This window comes from Citrus sinensis, chromosome 4, assembly GCF_022201045.2.
Source record: "Citrus sinensis cultivar Valencia sweet orange chromosome 4, DVS_A1.0, whole genome shotgun sequence".
Classification (NCBI taxonomy): Eukaryota; Viridiplantae; Streptophyta; class Magnoliopsida; order Sapindales; family Rutaceae; genus Citrus; species Citrus sinensis.
The window spans coordinates 15,986,265-15,998,537 of record NC_068559.1 but is presented as its reverse complement, the minus strand read 5'-3'; the positions used below and the strand labels follow the sequence as shown (position 1 = coordinate 15,998,537).

General features: G+C 35.6%; 1 protein-coding gene across 5 annotated transcripts; it reads left to right on the top strand.

The window, feature by feature from the left end:
- The first annotated feature begins 4,001 nt into the window (after positions 1-4,001).
- Positions 4,002-11,221, top strand: LOC102620424 (F-box/LRR-repeat protein At5g63520). Of its 5 annotated transcripts, none has more exons than XM_006493158.4 (10): positions 4,002-4,446; positions 4,542-4,649; positions 4,770-4,862; positions 4,957-5,094; positions 5,730-5,867; positions 5,968-6,007; positions 6,464-6,619; positions 8,691-8,872; positions 9,964-10,082; positions 10,485-11,221. In XM_006493158.4, the coding sequence occupies exons 1-10, from the start codon at positions 4,225-4,227 to the stop codon at positions 10,942-10,944; spliced, it is 1,656 nt and encodes a 551-aa protein (XP_006493221.1). In that variant the 5' UTR covers positions 4,002-4,224; the 3' UTR covers positions 10,945-11,221. The 5 variants fall into 5 exon arrangements, with proteins under 5 accessions (XP_006493221.1, XP_052295766.1, XP_015381043.1 ...); XM_015525557.3 differs by having other exon boundaries at positions 4,014-4,446; positions 5,721-5,867; XM_006493157.4 differs by having other exon boundaries at positions 4,024-4,446; positions 5,721-5,867; positions 8,694-8,872.
- The last annotated feature ends 1,052 nt before the right edge of the window (positions 11,222-12,273 follow it).

Genomic DNA, 12,273 nt, shown 5'->3' with positions numbered 1-12,273 from the left:
ACCATGGCTGAGTCCTCTCGGAGAACTCGAAGGCAAAAGGATATGCCTCAAAGGAATCCCATTCCACCACGAGCAGTCTCTGAATTCGAAAGAATTCATTTTCCCATACCCTCACTGGCCAAGCGTTTCGAGGACCGCTTTAATGGTAGAAAGGTACTTGATTCTTACTATGTGGATATAAAAGATTTTAGAACTTTAATTGTGTGTGGTAGAAGCATTAGGGATATGCTTCAACCTTGGGAGTCTTCCATTGATTTTAATGACCAAGTTTATCCAAATTTAGTGCGAGTATTCTATTCGAACATGGAAATCTCCGCAACTTGCCTAGATAGGATAGTTACTCAAGTCGGCAGTGTGCCTATAGAATTTGATGATGAAGATCTTAATAGCTTTCTAGGTATCTCTAGTGATGGTCATAAAATTTATACATCTCGGAAAACTCTTTCTTTTGCCGACTTTAGTCATGCTGATGGTGTTCGTAATATTTATCGGCATCGAGACCTTAGTTATGACATTTGTACTCTACCTTTTCGGTCTCAAATTTTACCTCTTTAAGTTCGCATCCTTCACACAATTTTACAGCATATCGTGACACCTAGGAAGGGTCACTCGGATGAGGTTATGAGATTAGACGTTGGCTTATTAGATAGTCTTATTTCAGGTCGACCTATTGACCTCGACTATGCTATTGTGAGGCAAATGTTGAGTACTCCTACGGTTAACCACCGCTTGCTTCCATATGGCAGTATCATTACTAAGATATTGCAACGCTTTGAGGTGCCTCTTCTAGATGCAGGCTATACGGAGACCAAACGGATTGGCCTAGAGGCCATGACTAGTATTAGTTTTTCTAGAAAGAATGGGCAATGGATCAAGACTAAAAACTCAAAAAACCGGGATACCTTGATTGTTCCAGAGGATGATCAGATGCTCAACGATATTTATTCTCTCGATCAGCTTCCAGATTTTAGACTTGGAGCTCATCATCCACCTCTTCATCCCCGCTATGTTCCTCAGCCTTCAGCTGATTCTGATACAGATGAGCGCGCGATGGATCCAGACCAGCCCTCCGCTTCTGAGCTACCACCTGCTCCCGTACAGCCCTCCGCTTCTGAGCCACCTCCAGCTCCCGAGCAGCCTCCTGCTTCAGTCCAACCACCAGCTTCGGACACTTTGTTGCAGATAGTTGCTGATGTTCGCAGGATTTCTGAGAGACAGCAGCTGATTTTAGACCGATTGGACACTCTCTCTCGCGACCAACAGCAGCCCCGTTCTGACTTTCAGACGTTCCAGCAGCAGAGCATCGATCAGCAGCTTGAGCTCATAGCTGGACAGCGCACTTTTCTTCGTTATTTCGGTTATGATTCGGGGAGCACATCTTCACCACCCTCTTAGTTTCTGAGTCTTATATTCGCACATACATTTCATCTTTTGGTTCTTTGTGTGTTCTTATTTTTATATGATTTTTGTGTTCATACATTGCTACTTCTTTCTGATTTTGACGATGGATATTTTTTTTGTGATGGATATATATGATCTGTGTTGGATGATTATATGTTGGAAGATGGAGTTGTTGGTATATGGATGCTTGTTAATATATTTGGAAGTGTTTTAATCTCATTTTGTCTTAGCGGATTTGTTCCATCTTAAGGGGAAACTCTGCCAAAATTTTTTTTTGCTCGCCTAATCTCGATAATTTCTTTACGTTTTTCCTTTTCTCTCTTTTCTTTTTGATGATGAATGGGGAGAGATTATGTTAATGCTCCTGAATATTGATAAAGGAGGAGATAGTGATTAATAAGAATAAAATTCACTTTTGAAATGTTAATGCTCCTAAATATTGATAAAGGGGGAGATAGTGATTAATAAGAATAAAATTCAATTTTGAAATGAATTTTGTTTTTTAAATGCTTTTTGAAATGTATTTTATTTTTTAAATGTTTCCTTGAGCAAAAAGTTGCTTATTGGACATATTTTTAAATTGGCCATACATTTAGGGGGAGCATATATTAAGGGGGAGCAAAATATTGAATGAAGTTTGTCATTATCAAAAAAGTGGAGAATGTTAACATGAATATACTCATAATATTGATTTTGATAATGACAAACTTTAAATGTTTTTTATTAAAATGATGGAGCTATCCATTAATAAACGAAAGCCTTATAATCATTCCAATTATATTCATAAAAGTTGGATAACTATTAAACTTGAAATTGGAAAATGATTCTCTGCAATTCTGGAAATAAACGGTGAACTGTTTTATTTTAAACGGTTAACCGATTAAATCCAGAGAGTAACAAATTACTTAAGCTCTAACCAGTTAAGAAAAACGAAAAACACAAAATGTTAGGAAGGCTACTGGAATTAAACTGTGAACTGTTTATTGAAACGGTTAACGGATAAAATCCAGAATGGAAGATTGTACTCATCTTGTTACTGGAAACAAACGGCAAAAGTTTGACTGAAACGAATAAGGCTAATATGTTCTGCAGGTTACTAGAAACAAACGGCGAACCGTTAATTACAAACAGCTAACCGATAAATTCCAGAAAGGTCATTTCGTGCAAATCTTTAACCGTTTAATGTAAGCAAATAACTGAAGTTTATTTTGCAGGTCTCTGGAATTTAACGGCGAAAGGGTAAGCCTAAACGGTAAACCATTTATTTGAAATTTGGCACAATGGTAACTTTGACCAGACTAAACGGTTGACCGATAATGGTTAACGGAGAACCGTTTTCGGGCAGACAGTCTGTAACGGGTAGTTTTTCAACTCCAACTATAAATAATCTCATTCAAATTCAAATAAGGTTGATCACAACACTACCATTGAGCTTATATTCGAGAATACAATCTTCATAGAGCTTTAAACACATTCTTGCTTAATCTATTCACACATTGGGTATTGATTTGTAATCTTTAATATTGTGTGAGAAAAAAACAATTTGTAATCTTTTACTTTGAGTGATTGTAAGTGTTGGGACACACTTGGGTTAAGAGATTGGGGATAATCTCTTGTTGTAAAGGTTCATTGACACCTTGAAAGTCAAGTGTAAGCATTTGACACCTTGGAAGTCAAGTGTAAGCATTTGAAGCCTTGGAGGCTTGCTTAGTGAAATCCTCAAGCCCGGAAAGCTTGGAGCCGTGGACGTAGGCGAGGTTGGCCGAACCACGTAAAAATCTTCGTGTTTGAATCTCTCTTCCGTTATCTTTTTATATTGTGATTGATTTAATTGTTATTGCTTTAAATTCGTTTTAGATTTGCTTGCTATTTTGTTGTAGAATTGAATAATTTTTTAAAATCTCAATTCACCCCCCTTTTGGGTTGCATAACTAGAATTTTAGAGACTACTTCTGCTGCTGATTTTCTAGCCAATTGGGCCTGTACTGATCGAGTTAGTAGACGTTTCTTGTGTTCTCAAGATCTTCCTTCAAGCTTATCTAATATTTTACATTTGGATGCGCAAGTTGTTCACCATGTTAGATGCTAGTATTGATGGCTCTCCTTATTATTTCATTCTTCTCTTTTTATTCTTGTGTATTCTCATATACTTTAGGAGGTTTTGGTTTATGTCATTCTCCTTATGTATTTGTTCCATTATTAATTTATATTACAAATAGGAGTCTCGCCAAACCTTCCACTTCTTGGTGGTTTTTATCCAAAAAAAATACAAGTCTTATGTCTGTTTCAAATTCTTATTTTTTTGGGTCATTTTCTCTTAATTAAGAAAGAATTTTTGGCTAATTAAATTAATAAAGAATTACTGATCTTTTCTCAATAATTAATTAAATACACACTTCATCAAGCAGAAAACGTCACTATTAACCACCATTTACTGTAATGGTTTGCATCTATGCATCTAAACACCTTATTTTAAAGTTGATGGTCTCTCCTATGGATGAGAATAATAATTGAAAATATCAAGCTACCTCTATTTACTACCTGACAGTAGAAGACTTAAAAAGAAAAAAACACTTTTTTTTTTTTTACCCCAATTGGGATGTTTTCAATAATTTGTAGATAAATTGAAGCATATCAATTTACCAGGGGCTAAACTACGTGGCAGACCGAGTGCCCTGCCACTTTTCACAAAGCCACTACAGTGCTGCAACACGTCTCGGGTCATCGGTCGTCACGCTACAGCCAGAGGCAGCTGCCGTTGAAATGGCCAAATTTATTCGGTGATAAAAATTTCACTGAAATAATTCATTTTGATTCACAGCAATGGATACCGAGAAACCATCATCGTCGAAGAAGAAGAAGAAGACAATTGAAATCAGCAGCTTAGCTGATTGTGAAGATGTTCTTCATAACATTCTCAGTCGGCTTCCAGCAAAATCCTTTGCATCAGCAGCTTGCGTTAACAAATCTTGGAACTGCGTTTGCAACTCCATTCTCTCTCGCCCCAGAATCGCCTCTGCTTGTTCCTTCAAAGCTTCTGCCCCAGTAAGTTTGAATTAAAATTATTGATTACTGAATGCTTTTCTAGCTGAATCCTTGATTTTCTTTTTTTTTTTGATGTTATATAGTTTGATATGTAGATTGCTCTACAAGAGGTTCTCGATAAGGTTCTCTTGGAGCCCATACGACCGCATTTTGCCATCGCAAATGTTGGCAGAGGCTTTAACATGAGAAGGACTCTCGATTTTGTATATCACCTCTCACTGCATTTTATTGTTTTGCTTCTCATTTCGCTTCTCACTGCATTTTATTGTTTTGCTTCTCCCCCCCCCCCCCCCCCCTCTTAAATAATGTGTGAGAAAATGCAGTTGGTAAAACATTTGGGTCTACGAACTCCGATTATTTTATCCGTTGTTCATGGAGTAATGGGAAGAGATGCTCTTACTGATGAGTTTAGAGAGGTTTGAATTGTTTCTTTGTCGTTTTGGTTTTTTGTTTCTTGAGGCAAGTGAAGTGAAAGTGATGATTTATTTTGTTAGTTGTGGAAAAATGTAGGTCAAGTTTCAGGATCATGAGGATATTGGTGTCAATCGTGGCATATGTACATGTGGTCAGCAGTCAGGCATTGTATTGACAGTTGGCTATTTGCCTGGATTAAAAGTTGATGCCATTCCATTACTTCGGCGGAAAGAGGTATGGGTTGGCGGGAACCATTTGGACATGTTTGGGGCTATACAACACAAACTTATTTGGTCAATATACTCGAGAACCTCTATTAAAAGAATACTTTGGTGGTCATCATTTTTTCTATAAATGAATATAATGGAAATTTATGAATTGAGCTTTTCTTAGAAGCAATAACTCAATGTTACATTTGATTTAGATTTAGAAGATAGTTTCAGTTATTTAGTCAAAATACTGATCATTTAGAATCAGAACAGATAAATGCCTAGATATGACACGTGGAAGCCGTGAGCAAAAAAATGTAGTTATTGTTATTATTTTTCCTTTTAGCGTAGGCGCGTGGGGCCAGTGACTCATTCTGGCCTCAGCTCGTAACGCCAAAAGAAAAAAATTCGAAGTGAAACTGCTAACCATTCAACGTGAGGTTAACTCGTAGTTACGTGGATTTTGTGTAACTAATGCAGTGACACCTAGCTAAAGCCACAAGATATATTTGTTTTTTGAAACTCCATAACGGCTTTTCTTATTGTCAAATTGGATATGTAGAATGGAAAAATGTGTCATTATAGATAATCTGAAACTTGCAATGTTTGGTATATTTACATGATCAAATGGGCTGACTGGAGTTATATCAGATTGTGCAGGTTCCAGTTGATGATACATATGTTGATGTATACCTGGCACCTCCAGTGCCAATGATTGATCAATTTGTGATGGATATCCAGAATTACACAACCTCTGTTTCAGGTTGCGCATCACCGGTTGGGATTATAATGTTTGGGGTAAGTTAATATTCTGCCATTTACTCTCCTCTGTTTCTGCTTCTGACGAGGATGAAAATTTTGTTTCCACTGCTAATATGTTGAGTTGCTGATGCTACAGAAAGAAGATATGGACCAGAAACCTATCATTGAAAAATTGGGTAAGTATTTTCTGAATATAAAAATTTCATCAATTTAATGCATTTAGTTACTTTTCTCTGCAAGGAAAATAATTCAATTGTTTTAGTGTGGTTATGTAATGTGGGAGAAAAAGGATTTATGCCAACTTTTGATTTAAGAATTTATTCTTCTTGAAATCAAAACTATAAAACTATTTTTACATTTAATGTTTCTTACTCAATATTCTCTGCATTTTGTCCTTCTTTAAGTTCAAACATAAAAATGCCATTCTTTTATAAATAGTTTATTGTTTCTCAAGTGGAAGTTTTCGAAGTATAGGTCTGTGTTATGACATCAAAATAGGAATATTTAGATAGATATTTTCCCATTTATGTGGATGTATAGTTGGAACACATATGCAGAAGTCAGATTGAGTGGCTTGCTTTTTTGCAAGCTTGTTTATGTTCAATTGTAGTTGATAGCATCCTGTATCGCAGATTATGCAATGTCTATGAATACCGTCTTTGTGGGTGATGAAAGAAGCCGGTTTGCATACAGGAGTGGTGATGATTTGAGAAATGTCTGTGGAAACCCAGCATTCATTTCCGATGCTGTTGCTCTTGTATTTGCAAGTGATAAAGACAAACCTCATGGTATTTATTTCTTTGTTTACTGTTTATTACTTTTTTCTATTATGCCTCTGAAACTAAATAACAATTTAAATGGCTGGAATACATGATTTATTTATTAAGTTTTTACTTTTTTATTTTTGCAAATGTTTCTTCTTAAAAAAAAAAAAATCAACAGGAGTTAATATCATGCCTTGATAACTTTCATCCTGAACCTCGCATCATCTCAAACATTCATTGCACTTCTGTGGTTACAGATACACTAGTTTGTTCACATAAGAAGTTACTGCAGCTATCAAGAGGCCAATTAAACAATTGATTTTGAGGCCTTCCTATAACTGCATCAGAAGCTACTTGAATTGTTGAATTCTCGTGTCCTTTAACACCTGAACATTTAATGTTTGTTATTTTTTTCACTGTTGTTTCTTCTCTGTGGAATTGTGGGAATCTTGTTTTCATTTCTCTGGCAGCTTGTTTTTAATCCTCTTTTGCTCAATAATTTTTTTACCCATTTAAAAGAGATTCCCACTTCATCGCCCTATCACCCTTACTAGCTTTTTGTGCTACTCGTACTTCTTAAAGCGATTCTTTCAAATACTTCTTTGCTTGTCTTATTTGTTTATCCTTTCTCACATCTCTTCCTATTCTAGTAGACCTTGTTCCAACTTGGGGACGGCAGGTAGCATACAAGAAGGAGCAAATGCCCCTTCTCGACTTTGAAATTTTTAAAACAAAAGATTTCTTCAAACATACCCTTACTATCTGATAATTTTATTGAAACGCCCCCTGTTATTTGAACTTACCATTTTAGGGTAATTTTTAACACCCTTTTCTAGAGAAAAGTTAAATTCAACAAGGGGTGGGCAAAAAAGCAAAGAGGGAGAGAAAACAAAAAAAAAAAATAACGGGCAGAAAGAAAACCAGATAAACGAATTGATTGGTTTGATTTGCTTGACTTTTCATACATAATGTGGTTTCCTGTGGTTTGATTTTATAGGAACTGATTGATTGATACGATTTGCTATAAATCAGAAGAAAAACTGACAATAGGCTCATTTGGGCTCATAAATTGGATTAGGAACTAAGAAGGAAACCAAACAGATTCATGTCGGGTCATTTCTAAAGTTCTGTTCAAAAGTCCAAGAACTGATTAGTTTTCGGTTCTGGACTGATTTTTGCCCCACCCCTGAATTTGGCCATTCTCATTTGTTCCCAATTAAAAAGTGAACCCTGATACAGCCACTCACACTTGGACTTGTTTCTTCTCAATTATTTGGTAGACAAAGCTTTCACAACCCAAAATTTTCTTCAAAATGTAATTACATCTCATTTTAAAGACAAAATAAAACAAGGAGAGAACTCCGCATTATAAATTATTATTAAGTATAGATTTTCTTCCCAACATTAAGAATTCTTTGTTCCCTAGTTTTGCTTGAATTTGATTGCACAAGTGCATTAACGACAATTTAAATTTAAATTTATTTGGTAATATAATAAATCAATCTCTAAGTTCTTTTTGTCAATTACATGGCTAAAGTGCAACATGTCACAAGTTGTGTTTTATATAGGGTAAACATACAAATTAATTCCCATGAGTAAGGAATTCTTATTTCAATGGTTCATTATAGATGCTCATAGTAGATCTAAAACTTATGAAGTCCATTTGAAGATTAAGAAATGAAATTCCTTTTCCAAGACTTAAGCAATCTTCATGTCTATGTTAATTGAAACGGACCCGAGTTTTTTGTGTGATAAAGGATGGTGTAATGGGATTGATCAGATTGTTTACCTTGTAGAGAGATTAGAAGTTCTCATGTCAGTGGTTCAAAAATATGCTTCTTAAAATGAGATTAATGCTTATGAGAATTAAATTATTGTTCCATCCTTGTTCTAGGTTCTTGCGATCATTAAGCTGCCATGCCTTGCTATTTGTCCCATTTTGAAATGTTTTTCACTTTTTTCATTTATCATCTACCATTTGTGCCTAGTGTCTTTGATCAGTGATTCACGTTTCTGTTTCTATTTTGCATATTTGTGTCCATAACGTATAACATTATTGTATGCCATGAACCATCATTGATTTGCTTCAATTAAGCAGGTACAGGGGAAATCCAATTTCAACTTGCAATGTCAGAAGGTGTTTCAGCAATAGGTCCCAGGCACAAGGCAGTTTCTGTTAGAGCAAATCATGCTGAGGGGTCTACGTGGCTTACTGCCAAAAGAGAAGGTCATCATGAGATACTAGATGGTGAGCAGATTTTACGTCATATTGATCAGGTATGCTTATAATCTCAAGTTAAAAATTTGTGACTTTTTTGTGATGTGGATGGAATTATTTTCCCTCTATTTTTGGAAGCAAGCATTAGTTTTTATGCAGATATAACTAGTTTTGTGATGTACGGCAGTAGTGGAGTCTGATTATGTATTCTTACTTTTCTGTTGTGATATTGTTTGCATAACTACCTATCTGAATTGTTTGCCATATGATGTAAAGTTGAAGATCTTCTGTACTAGGACTGGTGCGCAACTATTCTAGCTGTCTGCAGTTGGATCGTTGATTATATGATTATTATGTTTATTAGATAGTTGGGTTATGAATATAAAAAAGGCTGGATGTGGTATTGTTTCCAAAACTACAAATTATTGTTGAAATCAGTTTTCTGGTGCTCTTTGGAGTATTGTATTTATGTGCGGCTGGATCGCATAATATACCACATAGAAGCAATTTATTTTGTTTATTGCATAGTTGAATTATATGATCCATTCAGAAAGAGTTTGACTTGAAAACAAAGAACAAATCAAAATTTTGCTTAAAAAGCTTTCTTGTTGAATTTGGAGGATTTTATTTTCAAAATCCTCATTGAGAATGGGGTATCTCTCGAAATAGAATGTTCAGAACTATAATCAATTCTTATTTTAAGCTTCTAGTTTAAGAATTCAAAAATGATCAAGCAACATCAGCTTGGGAAATGTCTATATTTTCCCATCTTAAATTTATTGAGGGATGTCAGAAGGGATCCTTGCAAATTGAAAGCGAGTATGATGTTTGAGGTAGGTCTACGCTACACAACTATATTTTTTCTGGGTTGCAAGTTTCATGGTATGGAGTCATTGAGAAACAGCTAAAAGGTTTCTACTAATATTGGGAACATGTGAAAGAAGGCTTGTTATTCCTTCTATACTGTTAGTTTTAATGTCTTTTGTCTTCAATCCTTTATCTTGATTTCTTCTTGTAGTATCGAGCTGCTTCACAATTTAAATGAAAATGTGATAGTATGCCAAATGAAGGCGCATGTATATATGAAGAGCATTTTCTTATATTTTGTATCCTACATAACTTGTGCTGATACTCTTTATCTGAATTATAGCTGGAAAATCGTTTTCCTCAAGTAGAACTGTACGTTGGTGTCACAAAACGAAGAAAATGCTCTATTGGTTCTGAAAAGTCAAGGCTTATAACAACATTGGCTTTCCATGGAATTAGGGGGTAAAATATTATACTCTCTCTTATCCCTATTTGGTTTCAGTTATTTTCTGATGTTCCTTTTGTATTTGATATATCTCTTATTTCTCCATATTCCTGTCCCATCCTTTCCAGTGCCTAATCCCAATTTGGAATTTCAAATTAGAGTTAAACTCAACAATAGTAATTTTTGTAATTACTGTCTTGTAATTGAGCAAATATTCTGGGGAGTGCAACAGAAGCTCATATGAATCTATATGGAATTGGGACTTCCTTCTTTTATGAATTAAATTTAATGGCTTTGATATTGATGCAAGTCTCTTCATTTTACTATTGCCCTAGGAACCTTACATTGATGCAGAAATGGCATATATGACGATGTAGTTGTCCTCATAACTTACAACTGAAATGTTTTGTTTTTCACAGAGGAGATCAGGAATACCTTTATGTTGATGGTGTCGGCATCAAAACTGGTGACTATTTCCAATTTTACCAGCCAGATCACAATGCTGCACTAGCTGCTTGTCGTAATGCATCTGAAAATATCAGAAATTTGAAGCTGAACTCAAGTGGCAAAGGTTTCCTTGGCAGAAGGGATGTTGCTAATAGTATTGATAGAAAGGAAGTTCTAGGAGGTTTTATTTTCTCCTGTTGTGGCCGTGGAAACTCATTCTTCGGAGGTCTCAATGTCGATAGTTTTCCATTCTTCGAGAACTTTCCCAGTGCTCCGTTAGCAGGAATATTTTGCGGCGGGGAAATTGGACGTGGTAAATTAAGCATGACCGGACAAGAAAGTCAAGAAGAAAGTCCTGCTGAGCGTCGTTATCTGCATGTCTACAGCACTGCTTATTTGGTGATTTCATACTCGGCAGCACCTTCAGAGTGATTTGTGCCCCGTAACAATATGAACTAACTTGTTCTGGACGGGGTGGGAGTGGAAATTATCCCAGAAGATAAATATACGCGAAGTGTGAAGCAAGCAATGTATGAATTGGCTTTGATGAAGAAATCCGAAAATCCTGCTAGTTTGGTTTGTTCATATATGACAACATTTAGAAGACAAGACATTGCGACTTATTTTGTTTTGGATAAGCTGCTTTTCTGACTATTTCAGTGTAGTATTTTGACTTAAAAAATAATCGGCATCTTTTTCTTGCTATATAGCCAACCGACCAGAAGTATATCTAAGGAATGAGCGGGATGGAGTCAGATTATAATGCATATGCATCGCACTAAGTTTTTCGGTGCATATCTCAAGTTTTTCATTCCGCTCTCTATCTTTTTGTTACAAATCTTTAATTTTAATAGACCTGATAATTGTAACCCATAACTTTTAATGAGGACAACCGAACATGCTGGGGGTGGAGGCTGGGCAATATGTTATATGTTATGTTCTGAAAATATTCATTTAGAGTTCTTATATTTTTATTTAATAACTAGAAATTACTTTTGTATTTTACTCAAAAGAAATTTGGAAGAGAATTTTGGTCATGGGCAACTCCTAAACTGCATGGCATAGGTGTACCCGGGCGAGCATCTGAGGTGCATGTTTGAAACTCTGGTGGACTGTGAAATAATATTTGTTTTATTAAATAATGACTTGTCGGATAATTTATCACCCTAATTTTATTAAAATTATCACATTGTATACTAAAATTTGAGACGTTCTAATGCATTCAATATTATAAATTATTACTAAACATAATTTAACAGTAATTAATTAAATACATAAATTATAAGTGATTACTTGACAATATCTACTGTTATCCTAAACACGTGCTGACACTGGGATGTTTGAGTGCTCACGTGAATTTACAAAATGTCGGCGTCTGCAACTGCAAGAGAGTGTTCTCTTTTATCTAAAAATAAGGAGTCAATTACAGAAAAATAGGGACAAAACTACGTTACAGACTCTGTATGTAACAGCTCAATGGAAATTAGTCTTGTATCAGTTAAGTTCCAACAACTTTTCCTCTCTCCTGCAACGCGTGGATGCTCCTCATTTGCTGCGTTACATACAGAATCTGTAACGTAGCAAGGTCCTACAGAATAGATCTAAAAAGGCTAAGTAATTAAAAGAAGACACCTCAGCTCTCGCAAAATCACCTCACCGAAAGCTATCCAACCAATAGGTGCCACATGGACAAAGGTTCATATAGCAAACACCACTTGCAGCTTAGCCTCCTCACTTGTTGAGAATCGCTGGCAACTGTCG